Source organism: Myotis lucifugus, unplaced genomic scaffold, assembly GCF_000147115.1.
Source record: "Myotis lucifugus unplaced genomic scaffold, Myoluc2.0 scaffold_109, whole genome shotgun sequence".
NCBI lineage: Eukaryota > Metazoa > Chordata > Mammalia > Chiroptera > Vespertilionidae > Myotis > Myotis lucifugus.
In genome coordinates, this window is record NW_005871157.1 from 357,846 (window position 1) to 383,571 (window position 25,726).

A 25,726-nucleotide genomic window follows, 5' to 3' on the forward strand; every position below is an offset into this window, starting at 1 on the left:
GGTGGGGTGGGGGGTCCCAGCACCGACCTTCTGCGCCGCTGGCGGGGTGTGTCCTTCGCGCAGGGGGGACTCGGGCTTCCCCCCGAGACTCAGGGGAAAGAGGGAGCCGTTCGGGCTCGTAAATCAGCTGAAGCTGTCGGAAGGCGGGAGGGCACCAGGAGGAGGGGAGCTCAGGTACGTCAGCCTCGTGGCAGTGGCCACAAATGCGTTTAATTTATAGATCCCTGTATATAGTTGTTGACATAGGCACCAGAAGTTGTAATTACATCGTGTTATATATATTCTCCCACCGCCTGGGTGGCTGATGGGGCCGGGCCAGGGCTATTCGCTGGGCCCCAAAGTGCAGCCGGCCACAGGGCACAAACTGTTTTTTCCATCATCCATTCTTTCCCCTATTTCCCCTCCTACTTCAGAAATAGGTTTATGACATAAAAAGCGTATAATCACTCTTGGACTTGTTGAAAGGACCGCGGAAACCCTTACCGTGGTCGGCAAACTGCGGCTCCCGAGCCACATGCGGCTCTTTGGCCCCTTGAGTGTGGCTCTTCCTAAGCCTTAGGAGTACCCTAATTAAGTTAATAACAATGTACCTACCTATATAGTTTAAATTTAAAAAATTTGGCTCTGAAAAGAAATTTCAATCGTTGTACTGTTGACATTTGGCTCTGTTGACTAATGAGTTTGCCGACCACTGCCCGGGAGGAGAAGTAGAAGCAGTTTAGGGAGAAGGGGAGGCGGGGGTGTGCTGATCTCCTCCTCTTCCCACCCAGTGCCCCCACCCAGGAGGTTTGCTGTGGCACCCTAAGGGTCTGGATATGGGCCAGGAAGGAAGGAAGGAAGGGAAAGAGCCATGCCTGTGTGCTTCGGTCTTTGGCCTCCTCACAGTTGTTTAGGAAGAGCAAGCTTTGTAAGTAGAGTGACTCCCACGTGTTTGTTTTATCCCCCCTCCCCAAAATCTTGGTCCAGTAAGCATCCCAGCCTTCCCTCTTTCCTGAGCTTGTCGTGGCAATTTAGCCCAGCGATTGGGATGGAATTTGTTGTGAAATCGGAGCTTTGAACACATCCTCTGGTTTAAAAGACGGGCTTTAAAGCTCAGGACTGTGCGTTGATGGCCAGTTAATAGACGAGTGGTGGCGGCAAGGTTCAGTGGGCTTGTCGTAAAGAACGCCTGTGCCTTTACTGAGAGGAGAAACATCAAGGGGAATGACACTTGCAGAGCTCTGGGGCAGCAAGAATTACACATCCTCAATTAGGATTCCATTTCCTCCTGCCACTTGCTTTTAGGCAATTGAGTGTGGGTATGACAAGATACCAAACCCCTTAATGTTTCCTTTTTGGGAAATGAGGCACCTTTAAAAAAAAAAAAAGGACAAATTTCGCCACCTGAGCCCAGAAACAGTTTGTCTCTCCAGTTTTCTGGCCTACACTCTAGTTAGCTCTGATCCAAGGAGGCACAGCCTTGCTTTAAGCCATGTCCTGTTGTGGGCAAGAAAACTGCCGCTGAGCTGTCATAGCCTGGGGGCAGGCTGGTCGCACCCCACGGTGTCCCGCTGGGGGAGATTTCTGAGCAGCTGACTTGACTTTGGTCATTAGAAAGCCTCTGAGGCCTTTTAAAATTTTGTTGGGGACCCATGGGGGAGAAACATAAAATGCCACTTTATAACTTCAATAATAGCCTGTACTTTATATTTATTGTGTGAATTTTTAGTCCTATATTTTAATAATTTATAAATGGATCTCTTATTCCAAGGATTCTTTGAACTTGCAGGAGAACATCTGGGAATCCAACCCCCTGTCCCCATCCTGACCCCTGCATTCGGGACTGTTGGATCCACTCTGGGACGGATCACTCCTAGGCCCAACTGCTGGCCTCCTGACTCTAACGCCTTCACTGGAACTGGGACATTCGTTCCAGCCCTAGCTGTGAACATGACCAGAGACATTATTTATAACTCAGCCATTTAAGATATACCTGTACTCAAAAAAGTCTTGTATATTTTTTAAAAGTTTTATTTTTCAGGTGAACAAAAATACATTCTAAGAACTCTACGTAAGCCTGTGTAAGTTGTTTCTGTTTTCGAATTTCTTGGGGGAAGGAGTAGAAGTTGGAAGAGGAAATGGTCTGAGATGTGGTGGATGGCTGATGGTAAATAGCTGTCGGAGGAAAAAACAATTGCCCTAATGTTCTCTGTGCCCGATGGCTTGACTGAATTGATTAGTCAAGGGTGGCAAGATCCATCTTAGTCGGGAAGCAGGGAAGCAATGACGGGGTTGGCAGAACAGTGATATCCAGCTTTAAAAGACTGAAGAAAAAAAAAGTTCTGCTTTTATAGGACTCTGAACAGATGCCTAGCTGAAGAAGCTAAGGGATCAGCCACCATGCATATTAAGAATTATTGCAAATATTGAGCTGGCTGAGAGCTGAGGTGAGGATAAGCCGCCTGATAGCATCACTCTTCTCAGCGTTAAACAAACCATTGGCCTCTAGATAGTTCAGGAAATGCTAACACTGGGAAAGACACACTGAGGAGGCTGCAGTGGTTGGTCAGAGCTTTGTCTAAATGGAGGAGGCGAGAGAGCCAGATGCTGAGAGAACTTTAGATTGCTTCAAAGGTGAGGCTTTTTCTCCCCCAAAGCAAACAATAAGACATGTGGGTGAGAAGCACAAAACTAAGGGATTAGTTATGCCGCAAAATACATGGCAAGCAATTGAGCTCAGCTCATTATTAGAGGGCGCTGCCCAGTACACAACCAAAAGCCAGTGTTGGTGGGGCCCCCTGGGGCCCGCACTTCTACAGAGCTGTTGGGGGGTGGCTGCTGCTCTTTTACATCACCTTGTAGTCTGCAGGGGAGCGTGGAAAAAGTCCGCCCTGCTTTTATTTCCCTCTTCAGCCTACACAATGGCTTTCTGTGCGAGGGCTTGGTAAGGCAGAGCCGAAGGGGAGGGAGAGGGTTTTGTGGTTCTAGTCAGGCTCCCCTCCCCGTGGATGGTGACATATGGCTTTTGCTGCTGCTCCCGGCTTCACACGGTGGGCCATGCAGCAGCGTGTGTGTGGCAGGGGCCTGCTGGCTGATGAGAAGGGCGCTGTTCCACCAGAACAGGGCCCGTTGGTGGGGGGCAGTGGTCTGAAGAGGTTTATTTTCAAGGGTGAGAAATTACCTGCAACATTGTCCAACAGCTTTTGAGCCAGAGAGGAGAGATTTGTGCAAAGGCAGTTACTTTTCCTTCAACGGCTTTGTACCTGCACCACCAGGATAATTTCTCGATGTTTGCTTATATTAGAAGTTACGGCCGTGCGCTTATTCTGACAGCCCGAGTTGGAAGGAAGAGACAGATAATCCTCTTTTGAAAGTGAGGTTTGGGAGGGTGAGGGGCCAGGTGTTTGCTAAGCCAGTTACACTGAGTTTGTGTGGGTATCATTTCTCTCCCTGATGGATGCTGAGGTACAAAACGTGCTTCTCTGAAATTTTAAGCATAAGAAATGTTTTTCTTCCTAAGCTCTCGATTTCTGCACAGTATGAGACCATTTTCTGTCTACCTTGTTTTTCAGTTTTCACTAGGGAATTCTAAGATGCTGTGTTCTTTAGTTGAGTATTTATATCCTGTTTTGAAATGCTGAGTGGAGAGCATCTACTTGTTTCTACATGTTTCTTCAAGGGGAACTGAAAGGTCAGCTCCTAGGCTTTAGGGCTACCACAGCTATTTAAAAGGGGTAATAATTGTCCTCCCCTTCCTGTTTGCAGAGAATGGAGGTATTTCTGGAATTGCAATTGCATTAACAAAAGGGTTACAGCTGTAGGGGCTTGTGTGTGTGTGTGTTTTGGTCTCTCTGGGCTGAGAGAGGGACTTTGCTCATTTCTCAGGACCAGCACGAAGCTCAGCGCCTGGCGCAGTAGTAGGTGCTCCCCTGGTTAATCACTGTGTTGGATAGCCTCGTTCCTTGTGTCACTGTGGTGTCGCTGTCATAATTCACTTGTGGACCCACATCCACAGCCCATAATCTGCTTCAAGGGAGTGGACTGATTGCCGAAGAGAACCCCTGCCAATCACAGCGGCTCTGGCCTTGCTAGCCGCTGTTTTCTTCATTTGCAAGATGGGGACTTGGGCTGGGCCTGCGTGTTCTCTCCAGGCTCCAGAAGTCCTGGAAGCTGTATTCCACGAGGTCCTTAATGGCGGCAACACAGAATGTGTGACCCGTTCATTGTCTCCTCCGTCTGACCCTCTATGCCTGGTGCTGAGCTATAAAAATACCTGCCCCGTCAACAGTTTTTTGGTCACATCTGTTTTACTTGCTGACATAGCCTGTGGGTTTCTGCTGCCAGAAAACCTATGTTACGCTCTTTGTTCCCTCCAGTATCTAATTTTAAGAATACAAAAACAAAACCTTTTTTTTTCCACACAGCCAGACTCTTTCCATCCTAAGTACAGAAACCGCTATGCTCCCAGGATGCACGGAGCCACCTGGTCAGTAAGGAGCACAGTTCCCGTGTGCTACTCTGAACCTTCATTAAGCTACTGTTAAGGGGCCAGAAAATTACCGCACAGTTCTCACCCCAAGGCATGTACAGCCGTGCCAACAAGAATCTACCCTTGTTATTGCCCTGTTTTCTTAACTTCAGTAATCTGTTTTTGCTAATAGCTTATCAGTTAAACAGCAACAAGATTCTAACTTAATTTAGATTGTTTTCCATAAACCACTACCATTAATTCAAGAACTATTTATTTAGTGCCTACAGTGTGACAAGTGAGCCTCAAAAGTCCCAAAACCAACTTGTCCAAAAGAGCAATTATGTTGATTACCAAGGACTTATTTTTAAATATACCTCTCTCTGCTGCCTCCGTAGTATCCTGAGTCATGAGTTGCGTCTCCCCCCACTGTGTTCTGGAGGCCACTTACCCCTCAGCTCCCTGCCGGTCAGTCTGGGCAATGTGTGTCACACAGCCAGTCCCCGATCCACTGACAGCTCACAGTATCGTGAGACCTGGGTGGGAGGCGCGTGCTCTTGGGAGGGACTCCTGAATTGGAAACTTGAGGACTCAGTAATGGCATTGGTTATGGCCCTTGAGAGCAAATGGAGGCGATAGATGCGACAGGGCTTGGAGATCTTGGGAATAAAAGTACAGTGTACACACATGAGGTCATATATGTTCAAGGGAATGTCTGTCCCTTTGGGGAAAATGGATGCATGGGAAGAAATGTGAAGGGACAGGTAGCAAACACCACACCCGTGCCCAGACCATCAGCATGAGCATCCTTGGGAACTTTAGAAATGCCATGTCTTGGGCCCCATCTCAGACCAACTGAATGAGAAATCCAGGAATGGAGCCCAGCATTGTGTTTTAACTAGCCTTCCAGGTGATTCTGATGCATACTAAAATTGAGAACCACTGGTCCAGCCTTTCTCTCTGAACCTGTAACAGGTGAGGGTATTCCTGTTATTTATTTTTATTTCAGAGAGAGGAAGGGAGAGAGAGAGAGAGAGAGAGAGAGAGAGAGAGAGAGGGAGAGAGAGAGAAACATCAATGTGAGAAAAACATCAACCAGCTGCCTCCTGCATATGCCCTGACTGGGAATCGAACCCACCACTTCTTGGTGTACGGGATGATGCCCAACCAACGGAGCCACACCGGCCAGGGCTGAGGGTATTTCTGTTTTGACAGATGATTATCAAGGGGGCTTTTGATCTTCTTGGTTGAAGCCAGCTGCCCTGCTAGGGGGAAGGGAAATGCTGTGTCCCCAGAGTTTGTGCGAAAAGGGGAAAAGCCTACAGTGTTGAATATTTGTGACAGTTACAGCATTACTTGCCCTGGAGAGCAGTCCTCTCGCCCCTTCCTACAAAGGTACGGATGTGTTTGCCTCACCTCCTCCCTGAGCCTGCTGCTCCTCGAGCCAGTCCTTAAAAGGAGCAGTGGGTGCCACATTGGTTCCTTCTGGTGCCAGGTCTGCGCAATTTCACTTCCCTGGCGTCAAGTGGATGCTTAATGAGAGGCTGTGACGCGGGCCAGCAGCCTTGTTGAGAAAAAGCAGCCTCAGTCTGGGCCTTATGCTGGCTCCTCTCATTGCCTTTCCCAGCCTTGAGTTCTCCCCCTCGGTGAGGTTGTGGTTACCCAGTGTCAGCCCTTCCTCATAAGCCCCGATAACCCTTGCTCAGCAAGCCGCTTGCCGGGGTCTGTGGATGCTGATAAATGACTCAAGAGGCAGAAGTGAAGTGGTTGGTGTCTTTACTTTCCCCTATGCCCTTGATCCCCTCTGATTAGTCCCCAAAATAAGAAGGTATGGTGGGTTTTTGCAGTTTCCTTTGTTCTTCTGGGGAGCTAGTACCATCTTTACCTGTTATTCCAGTCCCTGAGGCCAGGGTTGGGATTGGAGTTGACTGGTGGTCAAACCTTCCCAACTTGTGCCTTGTTGGGTAGCTGGGGAGCTCCTGCTTCCAGGGATCCCCAATTACCCATCCCTTGACCATAAGAAAATATATTCATGCTGCTCCTTTGAGTGACAAAACTTAACAATGGGAGGCATGGAGCAAACTCCACAAGTCGAGTTTGTTTGTGGGGGAAATACCGGTGGGAGTTCATGAGATTCCTAATGATGTGAACAGAGGAAAAGAGAAACCGCTCTGAACTGTGGGAGCCAATGTGCAAAGGCAGGCAGAAGCGCTTAGCACAGCGGTTCTCAACCTGTGGGTCGCGACCCCGTTGGGGGTCGAACGACCCTTTCACTGGGGTCGCCTAAGTCCATCGGAAAACACATATATAATTACATATTGTTTTTGTGATTAATCACTATGCTTTAATTATGTTCAATTTGTAACAATGAAAATACATCCTGCATGTCAGATATTTACATTACAATTCATAACAGTAGCAAAATTACAGTTATGAAGTAGCAACGAAAATAATTTTATGGTTGGGGGTCACCACAACATGAGGAACTGTATTAAAGGGTCGCGGCATTAGGAAGGTTGAGAACCACTGGCCTAGCACATCCTCGGATCCCACTGGTGGGTGGGGACAAAGAACCCTCCCTGTAAGAGAAGGGCCACTTCTGAGGCTTTGACTCAGCTAGACTTCCCGGGATGAACGCTGGTGAGCTCTATAAACCATCCCTTGTTTCCCTGAGGGTGTACTGACCCAGTGAAGATGAGACTAGAAGAAAAAGTAAAAGAAAAGATGGCAAACCAAGTAGACAGGTCACACCAAATAGCTACTTCATTTATTCAACAAATACTAAGTGCCTTCCAGGTGCCAGGCTACTATTAATAAAGTGCCTATTGTGTGCAGGCATATTTTGCGTACTCTTTAATTTTTTGAACAACCCTTCAAGATAGGTATTACCAGCCCCATGTTGCAGATAAGAAAACAGGCTTTTAGAAGTTAAATTGACCAAGGTCATCCCGCTGGCAGATGGCAAACAGGATTCAGATTCAGTCTGTCGGATCCCAAGGCCCATGTGTGTCCCATCATCAAAAAAGGTCCTTCTCACCCTGGCCGGTGTGGCTCAGTTGGTTGGGCTTTGTCCCATGCACTGAAAGGTTGCTGGTTCAATTCCTGGTCAGGGCACATGCCCAGGTTGCAGCCTCGATCCCGGTTGGGGAAGTGCAGGACACAGCCGATCGATGTTGCATCAATGTTTCTCTCTCTCCCTCAACCTTCCTCTCTAAGAATCAATAAAAAATCTTTTTAAAACAAAACAAAACACATATCTCCCTTACAATATGGTCTGCTGTCCCTCTCTGCGAAGTGATATGGGCCCAGCACAGGGATGCCTCCTGCCTCTTCCGCGCTCCCTGTTTTGAGGCCTTCGGTAAAGCTGTCATCTCCCTGCTGGTTTCCTGTTACACTCTGTGCCCTCCCTGAGTTCCTCCAGCTCTGTGCCTGGGCTCCTGAAAGCCATGTCTCATGAAGAACTTCCACTTTTAAGAGCAATCTTGTCCGTTGGTTGAGAAGAGAAGGGATTCTAAGAGGAAGGCTCCCAACCAGGCCTTAAGGGTCCAGGAAGAGAGAAAGCCAGCCTTCCGGGACCCCGAGTTTTGTGGAGGGGCGTCTACCCAGGTTTCCCTCCTGCTCCATTTCTGGTTCTTAGAGCAGGAGGGGTGGTCCTCATAGCTGCTGGTTCCCTTTATTCTGAAGAAGGGCTCCCTTTTTGTTGTTGTTGTTAATCCTCACCCCAGGATACTTTTCCCATTGATTATTTTAGAGTGGAAGGGAGGGAGGAGGAGAGGGACAGAGAGAGAAATATTCCTGTGAGAGAGACACATCGATTGCTTGCCTCCCACATGCCCCAACCTGGGGCCTGGAACAAACCCAAGTACGTGCCCTTGACCAGGAATCAAACCCGAGAACTTCTGGTGTGTGGGCCGGTGCTCCACCACTGAGCCACACTGGCCTTTGTTATTAAAGTTCAGTGATCTTTACCTCGCCCTACCATCTTCCTCCAGGGAAGATGTCCTGAGCCAGTCTTCTTTCCAGCCCCTAGTGACTCCCTTCCTCCTAACATCCTTTTGGATGCGACTCTCAGGGAGAGAAGTCCTGTCTGTCCACAGCCTTCTGTCCCGCTTTCTCTCTTGCTTATGTCCTGTTGTGAGGACTGAACCAGAGCTCTGCCCAAATACTAAACCCCCATCCCACAGTCAACGTGCCCTGGCACATCCCCTCGAATGAAGGCACATCTGTACAGTTGGAAGCATTGGCGTTGGGAGAAGTTTGTGAACCTTAGAATTCAAAGTCTTGATCACAATTATTTTTGGAGACACTTGCATTCAAGGGCTCTGCCTACCCCAGCGCCATCCTTTGGGAGTCATGGGCTCCAGGGCCAGAGCAAAGCTCCAACGCCGTATCTGTGTGACTGGAAGGCGAGAGGAAAGCTTGAGCTGGACTCTCATTCTTGCCTATTCATTTCACAGGGGTCTTCCTCCCATATGCACAGGAATGTTGCCAAGCCTTTTCCAAACCCCTTTGACCAACCCACACCAGCCTCTTCCAGCCCCTTCATCTCAGCCCTTTTCTGCCCAGCTTTCTCACTCTCCACCACAGGAAGCTGGCAGCCCCACTCACTGGCCTCTCCAGCATCTTCCCAGCTGCCTCAGCTTCCCACCAGCTCTGAAGCCAGGAAGCTCCCCACACAGGGCCAGCGCTTCCTCGTCCCTCACACAGCCAGCAGCAGGCAGGGAGAGTCCAGCCTGTCTCTGCCCCCAGCCCCCCTTATATGCTGGTCCAAACCCTCACTGCCCAAGTGTGGTCCAGGAGTCAGCCACATAGGCACCAGCTGGAGATGCATCAGCAATGAAAGTTCCCAGGCCTGCCCCCACCTGCTGAGTTAGAATCTGCATTACTCTGGGCCTTCACGTGTGAGAAGCACTGCTGGAAACCGTCGAGCCCCTCCTCACGCTTCCTGAATAGTTGGGGAGGGTGGAGTGAGAACCAGGGAGGAAGCCCAGGCTGCGACCTCATGGTCAAGGCCTCACTTTGACAATGGAAATCCTGGGGACAATCTGGATACTCCCCAGAGAACCTAGGGAAGCTGGTGAGGCCAGAGAGGAACAGCCATGGCGGGAGCAGAGAGGAAGGGAGCAGAGGGGGTCCCATGGGGAGATCCAGGCAAGGGCTCGGGGGCAAAGGGTACACGTGATGAGAAAGGGAGGGTTCCTACCACCATCCTAGTCCCTGTCCCCTGTCGGGCACCTACATTCAAGAACGGCTCCTGCTGTGCAGCCTGGATCTGCCGGATGACTAGGTTTCCTCCCTCCCTCTTGCTGGCAAAGTCACTGTCGCCCACAGGCTGCAGTGCTGGTAGTGTGTGCTCAGGAAATGTTTGTTGAATTGAGAGGAAGCCACAGCTTGTGCGGAGTCTGGATAATTCACCAGACGTGGGCCTCAGAGGAGGGGCAGAAATGGAGACTTAAGTCGGAAAGACAAGCCCTGCTGTCGTACTTATGGAGAGTCGCTGTTTCTCGTCTCTGAGATCCTGTCTGAGTCCCTGCTTTTGCCTGACTGTGGTGCAGTGAGGTGGTGGGGGGAGGAAGTAGGCGATGGCAGGAAATGACCCCAGGCTGCAGGGCTGCTCCCTGTCCCCATTCAGGGTGCATTCAGTGCCTGATCTGGTGTGGGGGGTGGTCCCTGATGGTAAGCTCTCCCACTTTACTGTGGGGAGAGGAGACTGTCCCCTCCCCTCCCACTCTCACCCCATTTCAGAGAGGACGTCTTTCTAGGGGAGACCTGAGCCTGCTCTTCTAGCCCCAGCTCAGCCTCTGCAGTTGTGGCCTCCCTTTCTCTGGGCCTCAGCCTCCTTTTCCAGAGGGCGGAAGGCTTCTGGCTGCTGAATTGGCCACCCTGTGAGTCTGGGGCTGTGAGTTATCTGGGTGTAAGGCAGAGGCGAGGGGAAGGGCCCAGGCCTGGACTGGTCATACCAGCTGCTGGGGGCCTGCACTGAGGAGCTGGACGCTGGCAGCTGGAGAGGGAGGCCATGCAGCCAGGTGCTAAGTGCTTCTCAGCCTTGCTCTCTCCCTCAGGGGTGGGGAGGGACGGGGCCAGCTTGTGGCCAGGGCTGCAGTAGACCCAAGAGAGGGCTTACCAGCCTCAGAGACCAGGTGGGAAACACACATGCACAGGGATGTGCACATGAGGTGCAGGGAAGGACAGCTCCTTGCCACCACATGTCACTGTGCCAGAGAGTTTGCCAAACTGTTGAGCCAGACGGCCACAAGCCACAGCAACCAGACGCCCATCACAAAGAAGGCTCTTGACTGCGATCTTTCCTTCTCTTCCCAGTCTGGTGCCCCTGCTCCCAGGAGCTTTGCTCAGCATCTCCCTGCAGGGCCAGGGCCCCCTCTTCTGCTCCTCACACCTCCTGTGCCCCTCGCTCTTTGTCCAGTTCCTCTGGGGGGCCTGCTTCGAGGTGCCAGGCCCTGCTGGGCCCCAGCCTTGCCAGACCTGTCTTTTCTGGGTTCTAGGGGCCCTGCTCCTCTTTGTGGCTCAGAGCAAGCCTGGACTTCCTGCTCAGCCTGGGGCTCATCCCACCACACAGGCTGCTCAGAACCATCCCACCGGGACACAGGACTCTCCTGGGCCCCAGGCCTCAGGCACACGCTCTTCCCAGGCCCGGGGCTACCGGCGCCTCCTAGAGAGAGGTCAAGGGGAACCAAGTCAGTGTTTTGTGGAGAGCCAGGGACCGGACTGGCTGTCGAAGCTTCTGATTCCCCTTTTGTCCCCTCCGGGGATGCTGGAGCTGGGCTGGTTGCCGGGGCACTCGGGGGTCTGCCCTGCTCCATCCTGCTCTGTGTCTGTGCATGTTCCTTCTCACTCAGAGTCTGCCTCGTGCTTTCACTTCCCTGAAACAAGAGATTGGCACTGCTGGCTGGCCAACCAGGGCTCATGTCCCTAGCCCGCCCCACCCTCTGTCCAGGTACCCACCTCCTGCCTCTCCACCTCCTCCTTGTCTTCCTTTGTCTCCCACCTGGAAAAACACAGCACACAGTAGGCCCTACTCTTATCCACCCCCCTCACGTCACCAGCACCGTAGTCAGTGGCTCCAGGGTCTCAGGAGCATCAGAGCCAGAATGAGGCTCCGGGATGCCTCACTTCCAACCCGCCTTGCTCCCCGAATTCAGTTTCCTCTGAACACTGCCCTCCTTAGCCCCATCTCAGGTCCCCCGCTGCTATTTACGGCCAAGCCTGAAGCACCCTGAGTTCTGTGGAGACTCCAGGCACGTCCCTGCCTGCGCTGCCTGGGAAAGGCACCTGACTTCCCGGGGGAAGGTAACTGCTGTAATTACCACCGGCCTCCCTGGGCACCAGGCTCTTGCGGCTGCTGCCTTTGCTGATGGCCTCTCCCGGCATCTCATTAACCGGCCACCAGGCCGCAGGCAGCAGGCAACCAGGAGGCAGAGGCCCGGAGGGCCGGAGCGGGCACCCGGACCAGTGTGGGTCCTCAATTCCTGGGGCAGAGGGGAACCAGGAAACCAGGAAGCTCAGACGCTGCCCTTGATTTTGCCCCCTGCCCCCTGTTACCTGCGGGCCCTGCCAGTCAGCCTCTCCGTCCCTCGGGCTTTGCTGTGTAGGGCCAGTGCCACCAAGGGTCTGCTAGATTGCCCACCCTGAGTAGTACCACCTGCAAGAAATGGCCCACAAATCAAGGTGAGAAGAGGGCCTTCGCAGCCCGGCTCCTTCACCAGCTCATGGGACCCTGCTCCTCCCTCTCTCCTAACTCACCTTTGCCATCAGGGGACAGTGGTGGGGGCTGTAGCTTCCGGTGGCTCCTGGGACCTAAGTGAGGCCAAGGAAATGGGGAAAGGGAGGGTGACAAAGGATCCAAACACCAGTTTGGAGCAGGACACCAGTTCTCTCAGGACCAGGAAGCTGTGGGTCATTCCTTGTCCAGTTGTGGGTTTTCTGGCTCCCACACAGAGCCCTGGTCTGGCCATCAAGAGGGCTGGGTCCCTTGCTCACTTTGCCACTCCTGGCTCAGCGGCAGGCCAGCCGCTCTAGCACCAGCCTCCCAGCACAGCCTCCCATGTGTAAGACAAGGGGCCAGGGATTCCGCAGAGCTCTGTTCTGCGTCAGGCCAAGGGCAGGGGAACTCGGGCTTTCGCCCCCGAGGAGCCAACAGCTCAGCAGGACCCGGCACAAACTTTCCTGGTGAGCTTCTCCCCAGACAGCTGGGGTCAGAAACCAGGGGCAGGAGCTGTGGTTTGGAGGGTGAGCAGGGAGGACATGGTGACCTCCTCTGATAGCAAGGGAGAGGAAAGAAGATGTTCTTCCATGCTTCCTTCCAGCTCTAAAAATAGGTGGCAAACCAAGAGACAGAGAAAAGAGAGGAAGAGGGGGACAGGAGTTAAAAAAAAAAAAGCCGAAGAGGGGCAGGGAGTGAGGTGGGGTGCGGCTCACCCCTGGTGCCGCCTGCCCTGCCGGGGCCCTCATCCCGAGGCTTGCTGGAGCCCTGGAGCCTGTGGAGACAGAGGGGCGTCAGGCTGCTGGTGCAGGGAGGACAGAGGCTTCAGCAAGACCCACACCTGCTCCACCTCCCCCACCCGAGCCCCAGAAGTGAGGGCAGCAGGAAGATGGTGGGCCCAGGAAAGATGGGGGACCCAGTGCTCACACAGAGCCCTGACCCGAAGGCCCAGGCAGACCCTCACCACCCGGGAGGGTCCTAGCAGCTCTCCAAGAAGCACCCACAGTGAGCCGACCCCAAGCCCCACAGCACATCAGCCCAACAAGCTTCCCTGCCCTGCCACCCACGTGGGCTTGGCCTTGTCCAGGTCCCATGGGCGGCGCCAGTCACCCTGTGCATCCCTGTGCCGGGCGAGGCGGGCCAGGTCAATCTCCTCCCGCTCCTGCTTCCACTGCGCATAGTCCCAGCCGTCCTCTAGGGGCCCCCACACGGGCCGGTGGGGAGCTGAGCGTCCCAGGCCTGGATTCCGGGGCTCCCGGGCACCCTGCCAGGAAAAGACACTCAGAACTATGGGGTAGAAGCAGAAAGTGCCCTTAGTTTGGAATGGAAATCCAGAGTCTACTAACCCCTTCCTCTCTCAAGGTTTCACTGCCCCCGTGTAAACATTAGATATGTTCCATCTCTAACGTGCTGTTTGCGATAGGCATGGTTTCCAGCCACTGGCTAGCTGTGTCTTTTGGGCAGTTACTTAACCTCTCTGCGTACCATTTCCTCGTCTGTAAAACGGGGAAATAGTAGCGCCTACCCACGGGGATGCTGCAGGGGGGTGTGGCCAGGCCCAGCGTGAGGGCACCCAGTGGCTGTGAGCAAGAGCCAGGACTAGGTGCTGCTGCCACCTAGAGGTCGAACCTCACACGTGGCCAGTCCCTGGCTCCCTCCCGGCCCCACCCACTTGCCACCAGAGGTCCAGGTAGGGTAAGGGGCTGGATCACAGGTCTGGCTTACCCTGACTCTCACTGCAAGACCACCCAACAGAGGGACTGGCCCGAGAAAGGGAGAAAGGGTGGGAATTCTTGCTGGTGCTGCCTGGCCATGTCCCCATCCCCTCTTGAAGATATACCCTCCGAGCAGAATCCAAGCTGGCAGCCATGTGCATGCAGGAGCTCCGGCCCATGCCCTCTACAGGTGACCCTTCTGCCCCCTGGTTCCTCGGTCTGGGCTTCTCACTTACGATCCGCTTGGCCTGGGGGAGGTGAGTCCGGGCAATGTGGCAGAGCGGGGGGAGGAGAGGCTGCACACCGGGCCCCTGGGCTGCCCCCACCACCCTGCTCACCTCGGCTTTGTTTTCCATGGTCACGGCCAGCTCCACCCGCTCCCCCAAGCAGAAAGTATCAGCGAGGTCCCCCACCTCCTCATCCTCCGGCATCTCATTGGCTGCTCCGGGCCCAAGGGTGCTCCTTGCCCAGTTCCGGCTGACCACCCGCTTCTCCTGCAGAATGAGGTGCTCTGCCCTCAGGCCTTGTGGGCAGTGCTGGGGGCTGGGTCCTTTGGGTGGCTCCCCAGGCAGGGCTCCACCCTGGCCCTCCCTGGAATGCCCACAGAGAAGCTGATTCCACGGGTGTTCACATGCCAGTGGCATTAGGTTATCGAGGCCTGGGGCCACCCTGGGGCCCAAGATGCCACAGCGACGGGTCATCTCTGAGCTGGGAAGTGCAGAGCAGTTGGACAATGGGGCTTTGTCCCTCATCCACGGTTCCTAGCATTCAGTCCCAGTTCCCTGACCCCTGGGGTTTGGGGTTTAGGAGTAGCCCGTGCTTTGAGGCCTATGTACAGGGCTGTGAGGCTGAAAAGGGTATGAGGAGGCTTCTATTGGTTGGCCTTTCAGCTGTGGCCCTTAGGGGATGGGGGACAGCAGTGGCTTGGGCTGCATGGGGTTGGGGGCTGGAGAGTAGCCCAGGACTGTAAGTGGGAGAAGCAGAGGGGCAGGGGGGTTGTCCTCCCCTGACGTGGGCTGGGCCTCCACCTCCTGCCGCCTGCCCTGCCTGCGGGTGGGGCTTACACCGGGAACCTGGCTGATGGTGACGGTGAGGCTGTCAGGGCGCAGGAGCTCCGGTGTGGTCACAGCCATGCCCCCCTGCTCCGCCTGCCGCCGGTCCTCCTGGATCTCCTGTGGGACGAGCCGGGGTCAGCATAGGCCCCAGAAGCACAGAGACACAGACGCCGGCGGGACACCAGGAGGCAGTGTCCCACCAAGACCCTCCGAGCCTCTGAGATGGACCACACCCACCCTTGCCCGGTCCCCAGCCCGAGCCCTCAGGGAGAGACCACCGCACAAGGGGTGCGGGTCAGACAGGGAGAGCCCACCCAGCTGGTCCTCCCGCCCCTGGCACAGCCCACTCACCTGGTACCTGCGTAGTAGGGCCTGGTTCTTCTTTCGAAGAGCAACTATCCTCCGGTCCAGCTCTGCATCCTTCTCTTCCTGCCTGTTCATCGGGGACTCGGCCCCGTGAGGCCCCTGCAGAGGGCAGGGGGCCCGCGACCCTGACTGCTGGGCCCAACACTCACCAGTGCCCCAACCTCCCCACCAACCTGATTCTCACCACCCAAGGAACAGACCTGAGGCCCAGAGCTGGGGGCACAAGGGGAGACGGCACAGAGAGGGCCCAGCCCCCACCCCCGAGGCCTGTCTGCCCATCGCTCTGCATTCTTGGGCTCAGGTCAAGGCCTCATACCCAGGCCCCAGGCTCCCAGCAGGGGGCTGCCCCTCCCCCGGCTCTCCAGGGAGCGCCACTGCGGAGCACAGCCTGGAATGGGAGTTATAAATGGCTCTGGCAGCAGAACCTGCCGTGACTGGGAAGTTGCCAGGGGATTCAGGAGGCCGAGGAGCGAGCTGTTTGGCTCGCAGGCCGAGAACCACAGTGAGAAGAGAGGCCCCTGATTCGTCCTGAACTCCTAGGCCCTGGACCCCACTTCCCAGGCCTGCGCCCAGCCTGTGGGAAAGCGCTGTCCCCAGGGGTCCAGCCTCTCGGGCCCGTGAACTGCTGGCAGTGGGCACAGGAGGGAGCCGGCTCCAGGGAGGCCCAGGTCCCTCCCTGTCTGGCTGCAGGGTCTCCTTGGTCACCAATGCCCCTGCCCAGCCCTCCGCCTGCCTAGGCACAGTCCTTTTCCTCCCAGGCCCAGCTGCCCCAGCTGCCGCCAGAGTATGGCTTCCTGATATCTCAACCCTCGCCCAGCCCCAAGAAGCCCTCCACCAAGGGCGAGGTGCCACTCACAGCTGAGTGCATGGCAACAGCAGGCACGGAGAGAATTCCAGAGCTGCCCCGGGGGAGCCGAAGCAGGAGGGACGCTGGAGCCACTGGAGCCAGGCCTCCGCCGGCCTCTCCCTGCCGGCTTCGCTGCTCAGCACACGAGATCATGTTGTGATTACAAAAGACTCCTCTGGGCTCCCGGCCAGGAACGCCTCGGCCACTGCCCCCACCCATCCACCCTCAGAGGGCGAGGACCAGGCCGCCGGCAGCCAGCTGGTCCTGCCCAGCACCTCTCCCTGCCCTGCCCAGTGTCCCCAGACAGACCGACAGGACTTCTCCCTGGCAGGTCGAGCCGACACAGGGGACCTGCCCCAGGCCCTGCTTTCCCCATGGCCCTGTGCCCAGCAAGGCCCCGCCTGGCCTGCCTGCAGCCAGATGGGCGGCCTGTACTCCTCCCTTTAGTAGAGAAAGGCCCAAGGACACAGGACACAGCCCCTCGGCAACCTGGTCTGAGGGCCCCCACCTCAGAGGAGCCTCCCTCACTCTCCTCCCCAGCCCTGGTGAACATAATCTGAAGCGATCAAGAAGCTCACCTGACCTAGTCTCTGCTACCAAATACTACTCATACCTAAAATAACACCATTAGTCACTCATTCCTTTAGGTTGAACGTCGCCTTTCCTGTATTTTAAAGTTCAGCCCCTCCTGGGAGGCTCAGCCGTCCGTGTCTCTTTGGAACGGGGTGAAGGGCCCTGCCACCACAGCTCACAGCTGGCCACCAGCCTTCCCTCCTCAGGCTCCTGACTCTGGGCCCTTGCTCTCTAGGGCTGGCCCTTTCGGCCTCCCTGACCCGGAGAAAGGAAGCAGCCTTTCTTGGGAAAGTTTCTCGCTCAACTTTCCCTGTACAGCTACGGCTGCCCCTGTGCCCGGGGGAGCAGCTGGCCTGCGTCCCCTACCCCCCCGATTGACAAGGCCTCCATTTCCCTAATCCCATGCCTTGGCTCGTGCCCTTCTGGTTCCAGAGCAGAAAACTCCTCTGCCCTCTGTCTTCCCAGCCCAGCCAGAGGTCCCACCTCTGCTCCTCTGGAACCCCCTTCCTGGGGCCCTCCCCTCCCCACCACGGTTAGCCTCTTTCCTGGCCAGGCCCTCACACAGCGCCCTAACCGCACCTCCAGTCTCCACAGACCCAGAGTTCCCTTGCAAATGCCCCTGCTCTCTCTCCCTTTCCTGCCGGATGTTCCCACTGAGTCAGACTCATCTACTTTCCCAGCAACTGAGGCACCCAGGCTCCTGGCCCTGGGCCTCTCTCTCAGGCACACTCGCCCCATCTCCACCTTCTCCATGCGCTGCCCCCCACAGCCGCTGAGTTCCAGCAGAGCCTCTGAAGGCGGGCGGGGTGGGGGGCAGGCTTCCCGTCCACTGCCCACACCGTGTTGGAGCCGGAGCTCTGCAGAGCATCAGCCTGGGAGGGGAGATGCAGCTGAGACCAATGTTCTCTACCACGTTTGCAGCCCAGGCTCCCAGGCCAGGCCGAGGAGAAGGGGTATAGATAGAAGAGGCTGCAAGGGTGAGGCAAGGTCTGCTGTCGCCCTGGGTCCCATTCCCAGCCAGGGGGACAGGAGGCACAGGTAGAAATCCCGCCGTCCCGTGGGGAGGGTGGCCCAGCGCTTCTGGAAGGGCCTGCCAGGAGGGACCCCACTGACCTAGTGGCAGAAGCCCATCGGGCTGGAGGCCCACGTGCCCAGGACAAACCAACAGTCAGAGCCCCGCAGTTTCTGGTCCTGGGCTGCCCAAGCGTTACATTGTCACACCTCAGAGCGGCCCCCACACGCTCCTGTTTTCTCCAGGGCCTTAAGCCTGTGTGCTCTCCCACTGGACACAGGCTCTCTGAGAGCAGAAATGGGTGCCAAGGGCCTGGCACAGCGCCCTTGCAAACGACAGCCTCCCCCTCCCCCCGCCCCACTCGCAGAATGAATATGTGAGGGAATAACCCATGCCATCCTGGGCGCAGCTGTGCGTATCTTATATATAGGGGAAGGACCCTGATGGACCGCAGACAGCCCTGAGGGAGGCGGGGGCTGGTAAAGGCCACTAAGAGTGAACCCCCCTTCCCTGTCTGGGGGAGGCAGGGAGATGACCAGCATGAGATTCCTGGAGACCCTGATTCTGTTACTCCGTGCCACCACTAGGGGGCAGCAGAGTTGCAAAAGCCCGGTTGGGGGAGGCGTGGTCTTCCCCTTCACTCCTCCTGCTCCCCCAGCTCCTCCTCCTTAAGTCTCTATAATGCCCACCTCCCAACTCCACCAGAATGGAGACGAGAAAGCTCAGAAAGGTAGCCCCATTTGCCTAGGCTGCACAGCCTGTATGAGGCACAGATGCAACTACTAGACACCACCATGGCACCTGCCTCCCTTGCCCAGCGCTCTCCCCCGCCCCTCACAGGTCTGGGTCACATCTCTTCCCTTTGGAAGGTATTATGGGTCTATGGCCCACAGACCCAGAGCCAACCCTGAGGGCAAGTGGCTGCAAGTCTGGAGATTCCTGTTGAGGAAGAGAAGAGAAGGAACGCTTGCAGGGGAAGAAAGGCCCTCTGGACTACTGAGACGGGAGCACAGATCCGGCAGAGGCCACGCCCATGGAGCCGGCATTACTCAGACTCTGGCCACTGTTTCCAGAATGGGTGGTCATTAAATACAAGCACTCCTTGCCCTTCCTCAACCTTGTCATAAAACGAGGCAGAGTGCAATGGCGGATTCCAAATTGACTTCACCCCTTACTGGCTGCGTGGCTTTCGGTAAGTTCCTTATGCCTCTGGTCCTCATCTATAAAATGAGGTGTAACTACTTCGAGTCACTGGCAAATGAAATGAAAAAACACAGTAACATCCGTATGTGTCTCTACTAGGGTGCAGCTCAAAATAGTTTTCTTGCCTCAGGGAACCTTGATAGCCACCTCTGGATGCTTTCTCTGAGGCACCCCAAAGGATGCGGGGGCCGCACACACTGTAGACGTGTGGTGTATGGAGACCTTCTGTGACCTGGTGCAGGAGATCCTGAGGCACGTACATTCTCAGCATCCTTTCTGCGCCTCCCTTCATGTTGTTCCCTGCCCAGAAAATCCTACAAGGCCAGGCTCCTACCCCACCCGCTCCAGGAGTCTTCTCTGCCTGCTCCCCTCCCTCAGGCCTTGTAGCCTCTGAACTCCAGGCTCTGGCTGCCACCCATCTCCAGCTAGCACCGGAGCTCCTGGCAGCGGTCCCTGTGCTTCACCTGCCTCTGGATCCCACTGGGTCCAGTTCCAGGCTCACATCCCGGTGCCTGGCACCATTCTTTTTCACTGGGGCTAACCCCTAGAGGTCACTGGGCCCACTAGACAGCTCTGGGTGGGTGGGTGGATACTGAGGAAGAGGATGGGCAAAGCTAGATTGCATGAGAGCCCAGTTACTAGGCAGCAGCCCTCTGAATAAGAGACAAGAAGGTGGCTTAAAGCACAGTGTTCTTTTCCTACAAACCCACTTCCTCCACTCCCCCTATTCCTGGCTGAAGACACTGCTGTGCTCAGTCCTACTGACTAGAGCAGCGGTCGGCAGCCGGTGGGCCGCGGACCACTGGTGGGCCGTGAGGTCCGAAAGGTTGGCGACCGCTAGACTAGAGTATATGCAGGCCTTTCAGGTCCGGCCAGGCCTGGCCCTGGGTGAAGACTCAGAGTGCATGCGATTGGGCCAAAAGGACCAGTCCTGGGTCAGCTCCAGGTGCCAGGGACAAAGTCTGGGCCCGCCTCTCCCAAGAACACACATGCCAGAGCGGGGCAGGGCCAAAGCCCTTAGACTTGCAGTGGTTCTCAACCTTCTGGCCCTTTAAAAATAGTTCCTCATGTTGTGACCCAACCATAAAATTATTTTCGTTGCTACTTCATAACTGTAATGTTGCTACTGTTATGAATCATAACGTAAATATCTGATATGCAGGATGGTCTTAGGCGACCCCTGTGAAAGGGTCGTTCGACTGCCAAAGGGGTCGCAACCCACAGGTTGAGAACCGCTGCCTTAGAGGCATCAGGAAGCAGAAGGAAAGCTGGTCTGGGGACCCACCCCTCCATTCTGCTCTCAGGGCACACCCGGGCGGGGCCTCTAGAGCTTTCCAGCTTTAGGCCTAGCCGTGGGAGGTGAACCCTTGTGTGGCACTGAACCCCTGGGGTCTCCCCTATGGGGACCTTTCTTCTCCCTGGAGGCTGCAAAGTAACTCAGAGTGTTTTTCTCAGAGCCGCCCACACCAGAGGCCAAGTGCTGCTCCGTCAGGGCACCTACTGTGTGCTTCACCTGGCTGGGCGGACAAGGAGGTGAGCACACAAGTAGGAAGCTGTGTCCAGAGCTGGGAGGGAGGGGTCTGGGCCAGGCAGAGCAGTGGGGGTCCAGGGAGAGTGAGCAGGAGGCCTGAGAGTATTAGCACAGCTGGGGGTGAGCACAGCGGAGAGGGGAAGGGCCGATACATCAAGGACTCAGGCCTGCGGACCTGGAAGCGTGGAGCAGACGGGCTTGCCTGCGTGTGCCCGGGGTGCGCCTTCCTCTGGGCGGGCAGAGAGGGTTGCATGGGATAGACAGGCTCCCCTCCACCTTGAAGCTCACCCCAGGGGCCGCTCATGGGAGTGAGGTGCGGGTGGAGCCACATCCTCTGGGGATAGGTAGGGCAAGTTTTGAGGGGTAGAGAGCTGGCTGGTCCCACAAGAGGGAGTGGCCAGGGGTGGTGTGCCCCATCTCTGGGTGGTGTGCCCTGGACGAGAGGCTTCAAGGCAGAAGAGGTCAACTACCATGAGAGAGAGAGAGAGAGAGAGAGAGAGAGAGAGAGAATGCTGAAGTGCCCGGGGCACCATATTCACCACGGGGAAGAGGAAGCAGCCTGGGGGTGGGGCGAGCAGGAGGGGGACCAGTTGTCCCCGTTTGCCTGGAACTGACCCCGTTTTAGCGCTGAAAGTCCTGCCTCCAGAAACCCCTCAATTCTAGGCAAACCTGGACATTTGGTTGGTTTCAGGGGAAGGAAGGTGTTGCAAGAGGCTGGGGTGGAGAAGGAACTTCTCAGGAGCCTGTCAGTGAGACGCCAGGGGCCAGAGGTGGAGCCCTGTCCATAGGAGGATCCCTGTGAACGCAAGGGAATTTCAATAGGTCCCCGGTGCTCATGCTGACAATAGCAGCAACACCTCCCACTGACATCTGACAGTGCCAAACCCTCACACACCTGATGCCATTTGATCTGTCAAGCTCTGAAAGCCACGCGTTAGCCAGGGCAGGTGTTATTAGCTGCTCTTTGGCCCAGGAGCCTGGGTGGAGGGTGGAGGGTGGAGGCCTCCCACTCACCTGCCTGCAGCACTCAGGCCCCTGCCCCAGCCCCGCCGCAGACTCGCCAGGGCGTGCCCAGGGCTGGCCACCTTTGCCCTCCTGCAGTGAGAAACCTGTCCACCCAAACCATGCAAAGAGCCTGCTGTGCTGCCTCCCTCCCCACCCAAGGAGCCCAGGAGCAAGGGGCCTTGCAGGCTCTGCTGAGAGAGATGGGATGCCACAGAGCGGGATGTTGCGCCTTCCGGCCGTCACTGTCTGTGCGCACCTTCCCGAGACCCCGGCCCGTGGCCTCTACCACTAGCAGACGCCCTCCCGCCTCTCCTCTCCCTGAGCCCAGCCCCTCACCCAGCAATGTCTCCTTTGCGCCCCAGGGCAACTTTCTCTTCCACGTGGCGCCTTTCTGGCAGGAAGGTGCCACCTCTCAGCCAGGCAGTAAGGCCAAGCACTTGGCGCGCGCACCCCTGTCAGGCACGGTGCCGAGGGAAAGAGGGACACGTGCGGCTGAGGCCCTGCTTGCACATCGTAGGGTTGGATAGGGAGGATCAGGGCATCAGGCTCTGCTGAAAACCGACTCTCACGTGCTGGCCTCCTGTGAGCGTCCTCGCTTCTCTCAGGCCTCCCACCCCAGCCAGGCTCCTCAGTCTGTCCTAGCTTCTCTGTCACCTCATCATACAGGTCTGCCGCCTCTCTACCTCCCACCACGTTCCTCAGTGAGCTCAGACCTTGACTCCAGAGATGGTGAGAACTGAGGCCCTGAACCCTGAGACCAGAGCAGGGAGCCCTTACAGCGCTCCTCAAGCCTGCAGCCCCTCAGCCCCCGCGGGTCCTGGAGGACATAGGCCTCCCCTTAGGCTCCCTGCCAAAGCTGGGGGATGTGGAGTGGGAGGTCATGTTTTCAGGGGCCCTGAAGGAGAAAAGGAGGATTCCTGGAAGGGGGTCAGGGGCATGGAGGGCTGGCGAAGACGGGCCCTGGGCGGACACAAGTCCTGCCATTCGCGCAGTGTGGGCTGAGGGGTGGGAGCACTGTGAGCACCACGCCTTCCTAAACTTCCCCGTGGGCCTCCCCCTTCCATGCCCTGCCCCCCCCCCCCCCAGGGTCACAGCAAATGCATGGGTGATGCAGTAGTAACTCCCCACCGAGTCATGGACCGAAGTCCTTTGCCCACAATGTCACCAAAGCAGGCTGCAATTGTTCCGAAGAGCATTCCTGAAAGGAGAGACAACTGTAGGGGGGAGAAGGGGTCCAGCCTAGACTCAGATGGCTGTGGTTGGGACTAACTGTACCCTGGCTGGGTGGCCTCAGGCAAATTTCCTAACGCCTCTGAATCCTGGATTTGTTTTTATCTACAAAAGAAGGGAAGACAAGACTAATCTTCAAGAGCTGATACGAGATAATCCTATATAAAAAAAGGCTAATATGCAAATGGACCAAACCATTCGCTATGACGTGCACTGACCACCAGAGGACAGACGCTCAATGCAGGAGCTGCCCCCTGGTGGTCAGCGCGCTTCCACAGGGGGAGCGCCGCTCAGCCAGAAGCCGGGTTCACGGCTGGCCTCTCCTGCCTCCGCAGCAGCGCTAAGGATGTCTGACTGACGGCGTAGGCCCGCTCCCGCCTAAGTCAGATATCCCCTAAGGGCTCCCAGACTGGGAGAAGGCACAGGCTGGGCTGAGGGACCCCTCCCCCCCACCAAGAGCACAAATTTTGTGCACCGGGCCTCTAGTTGATACTATAAAAGAACCTGACACAGAAATACTTTTCTGTCCACCATGAAAATAATGAAGAATCACTCTTTTTCCTTTTTCTCCATTTTTCAAATAATTTTCTGGTGTGGTTGTTACTTCTCTTTTTACAGCCCTAAGTGAGAACAAATTGACGTACCATAAACTGCACAAATTATGCAATTTGGTAAGTTTTGTCTATGTATAATCCATGAACCATCACCACAATCAAGATAATGAAAATATCCATCAAACCCCAAAGTGTCCTGGTGTCCCTAACATCTCCTTCCTCCCCTCCCCATTTCCACCATACTGTCCCCAGGCAACCATTGGTTTGCTGTCATTACACTATACTACTAATAATTAGTTCACATTTCCTAGAATTTTCCAAAATTCTAGAATTTTCTAGACAGAATTATACAGTATGTGTTGCTTCTTTCATTTGCAGTTATTTTGAGATTCAATCATATTTTAGCATATTGCAAAGTTCTTTTTTGTTGTTGTTAATCCTCACCAAAGGGTATTTTTTTCATTGATTTTTAGAGAGAGTGGGAGGGAGGGAGAGGAAGGAGAGAGAGAGAAACATCGATGTGAATGAGACACATCGATTGGTTGCCTCCTGCACATGCCCAGACAGGGGCCTAGGATCAAACCTGCAATCCAAGTATGTGCCCTTGATAGGGAATCAAACAGACCCTTTGGTGTGCGGGCCAATGCTCTAACCACCTTGAAACACCGGCCAGAACCAAAGTTTTTTTTGGGTTTGTTTTCTCTCCAAATATATGTATTTATTGATTCAGAGAGGAAGAAGGAGGGACAGAGAGAGAAGCACCAGTGATGAGAATCATTTATGGGCTGCCTCCTGCATGCCCCCTACTAGGGATGGAGCCTGCAACCCAGGCCTGGGTCCTGACCTGGAATTGCACCGTGACCTCCTGATTCATAGGTCAACGCTCAACCACTGAGCCTCTCTCACCAGGGTCACCCCAATTTTTAAAAGTGTTCTTTTTAAAGCGAAGGCTGCACAGGTGCCGTTTGAATGAGCACCGGTTGTGACTTAGTGGAGTTTTAGGCGGTTAGTCTCCTTTGTAGCCTTGTCAGGACACAGCCTTTGGCATGTTTTCGTGTGTTGAGAGCATGCGTGTTTGTGTGTGGTGAGCGCTGAGCTGGAGTTGCGGCCATGATGGTGCGTTTGCCCCCCCCCCCCCCCCCCCCCGGTGAGCTCCCTGCTGCTCGGGGTCTTCAGTCTGTTCCGGCTTCAGGGTCTGTGCCGCTGTCCTTGCTGGGCAAGGAGAAGGTCCCGCGTGATGTGTGATGTGCCGCCATGAAAGCCAGAGTCCCCTCCAGGGCCTTCCAGCCCCGGGAATGGGGGAGTGGGGGGTTAGGAAGCAGGTGGGGTGCAGCCCTAGCAGCAGTGCAGTCTGAGGAGGCTCCCCAGACTGAGGATGTGGCCCTGGAGGGACAGGTGAGGGAGCGCCTGGCCCCTCACACGTTCCTTTACCTACAGTCACACCCCTGCTGGGGACAGAAAGGGGCTGGGAACTCCCGTTCTTCTCTGGTCTGTGCACTCCTTTCTGGTCTGCGTTCCCGCTGCTTCAAACCAAGGGAGGAAACCTGCCCTTTTCTGTGTCTACCTTGTGTTTGTATCTCGTTTGGAATTCTTCAAGCAATTTACATCTCCTGTCTCATTCTTCCGTGCCATCGTGAAATCGCACAACGAACTCTCCACCCCAAGAACCTTGCCCGGGGCTGGCAGTACTGGGCCCACACGCCCAGAGCCTCTCCACCCTCAGACATGCTGGTCAGTGACCGAGCCTGCCACCCCCCCAGCTGAGCCCCCCACTCTGAGGGCTGGACAGACCACGCATCACTTTGCCGTCTCTGTGAGTCTGAAATCCTTGAATAGACCGTCAGGTTAGAATTAGTAAAAAGCGGTTCCACCGTCTTGAAGCTTTGCATTGGCACCTCCACGGAAACCTTTCTTCTTAAGCTCTGGGGGCTCCCCTAACGGACCCAGCTGAGCCAGCAGAGGGGCCACAAGGGCCTGAGGAACCCTCAGGTGCTCACAGCAACTGCACCCTGGGAAAAAGGGAGGGCACCCGGCTGCCCAGCCCAAGCCCCTCAGACCTAGGACTCGGGGGGAGGGCCGTCTCGGGGCCGGGGGCAGAGAGGGGAAGCGGAGCTTCTGGAATCTGGGCTCTGACTCCACTTTGCTCTTCAGCCTCCATCCGAATCCTGACGTTGGAGGGGAAAAAAGCAGACCCTCCACGGCACAGTCCAGGAGCTGCGGGTGCCTCCCTGGCCCTGCAGGAGAGCAGCGTCAAGTGCACGGAGCTGCAGGAGGAGAACTGGCAGCTCTGGAAGCAGGTAACGCTGGGTGGTGTCTGGAACACATGGGTGAGCCGGGGGCCAGGTGACCCGTGGGGTGACAGGTGTGGGGTTTGCTTTAAAGCCAACTTCAGTTTGTGACCTGACTGTGGGCTGGGTCGTTGGCTCCGCAGGCGGAAGAGTTGGGGATACAACTACAGAAGGAAAAGG

General features: G+C 55.7%; 1 protein-coding gene and 1 long non-coding RNA gene across 2 annotated transcripts; one reads left to right on the plus strand and one right to left on the minus strand.

Annotated features, from left to right (window-relative positions):
- The first annotated feature begins 6 nt into the window (after window positions 1-6).
- LOC106697861 lies at window positions 7-2,054 on the plus strand. Its single transcript, XR_002830352.1, has 2 exons — window positions 7-174; window positions 771-2,054. It is a non-coding gene; the product is annotated as an uncharacterized LOC106697861 (long non-coding RNA).
- Window positions 2,055-7,184: 5,130 nt separating this feature from the next.
- Window positions 7,185-16,303, minus strand: CCDC9B (coiled-coil domain containing 9B). The gene is made up of 11 exons (XM_006093014.3): window positions 16,160-16,303; window positions 15,289-15,402; window positions 14,947-15,054; window positions 14,221-14,376; window positions 14,008-14,130; window positions 13,235-13,431; window positions 12,884-12,942; window positions 12,209-12,262; window positions 12,008-12,107; window positions 11,411-11,453; window positions 7,185-11,328 (listed from the first exon to the last, which is right to left on the minus strand). The coding sequence occupies exons 1-11, from the start codon at window positions 16,301-16,303 to the stop codon at window positions 10,798-10,800; spliced, it is 1,629 nt and encodes a 542-aa protein (XP_006093076.3). The 3' UTR covers window positions 7,185-10,797.
- Window positions 16,304-25,726: the final 9,423 nt, after the last annotated feature.

What these genes read in the sequence shown, in the direction of transcription:
- CCDC9B (XM_006093014.3), bottom strand. Translation starts at nt 16,303, where the DNA reads ATGATCTCGTGTGCTGAGCAGCGAAGCCGGCAGGGAGAGGCCGGCGGA. An exon ending in CTGTTGCCATGCACTCAGCT is followed by an intron (nt 15,403 to 16,159) that starts GTGAGTGGCACC and finishes TGCCCTCTGCAG; the next exon opens with GGGCCTCACGGGGCCGAGTC. An exon ending in CAGGGCAGGCGGCACCAGGG is followed by an intron (nt 12,263 to 12,883) that starts GTGAGCCGCACC and finishes GGCCTCACTTAG; the next exon opens with GTCCCAGGAGCCACCGGAAG.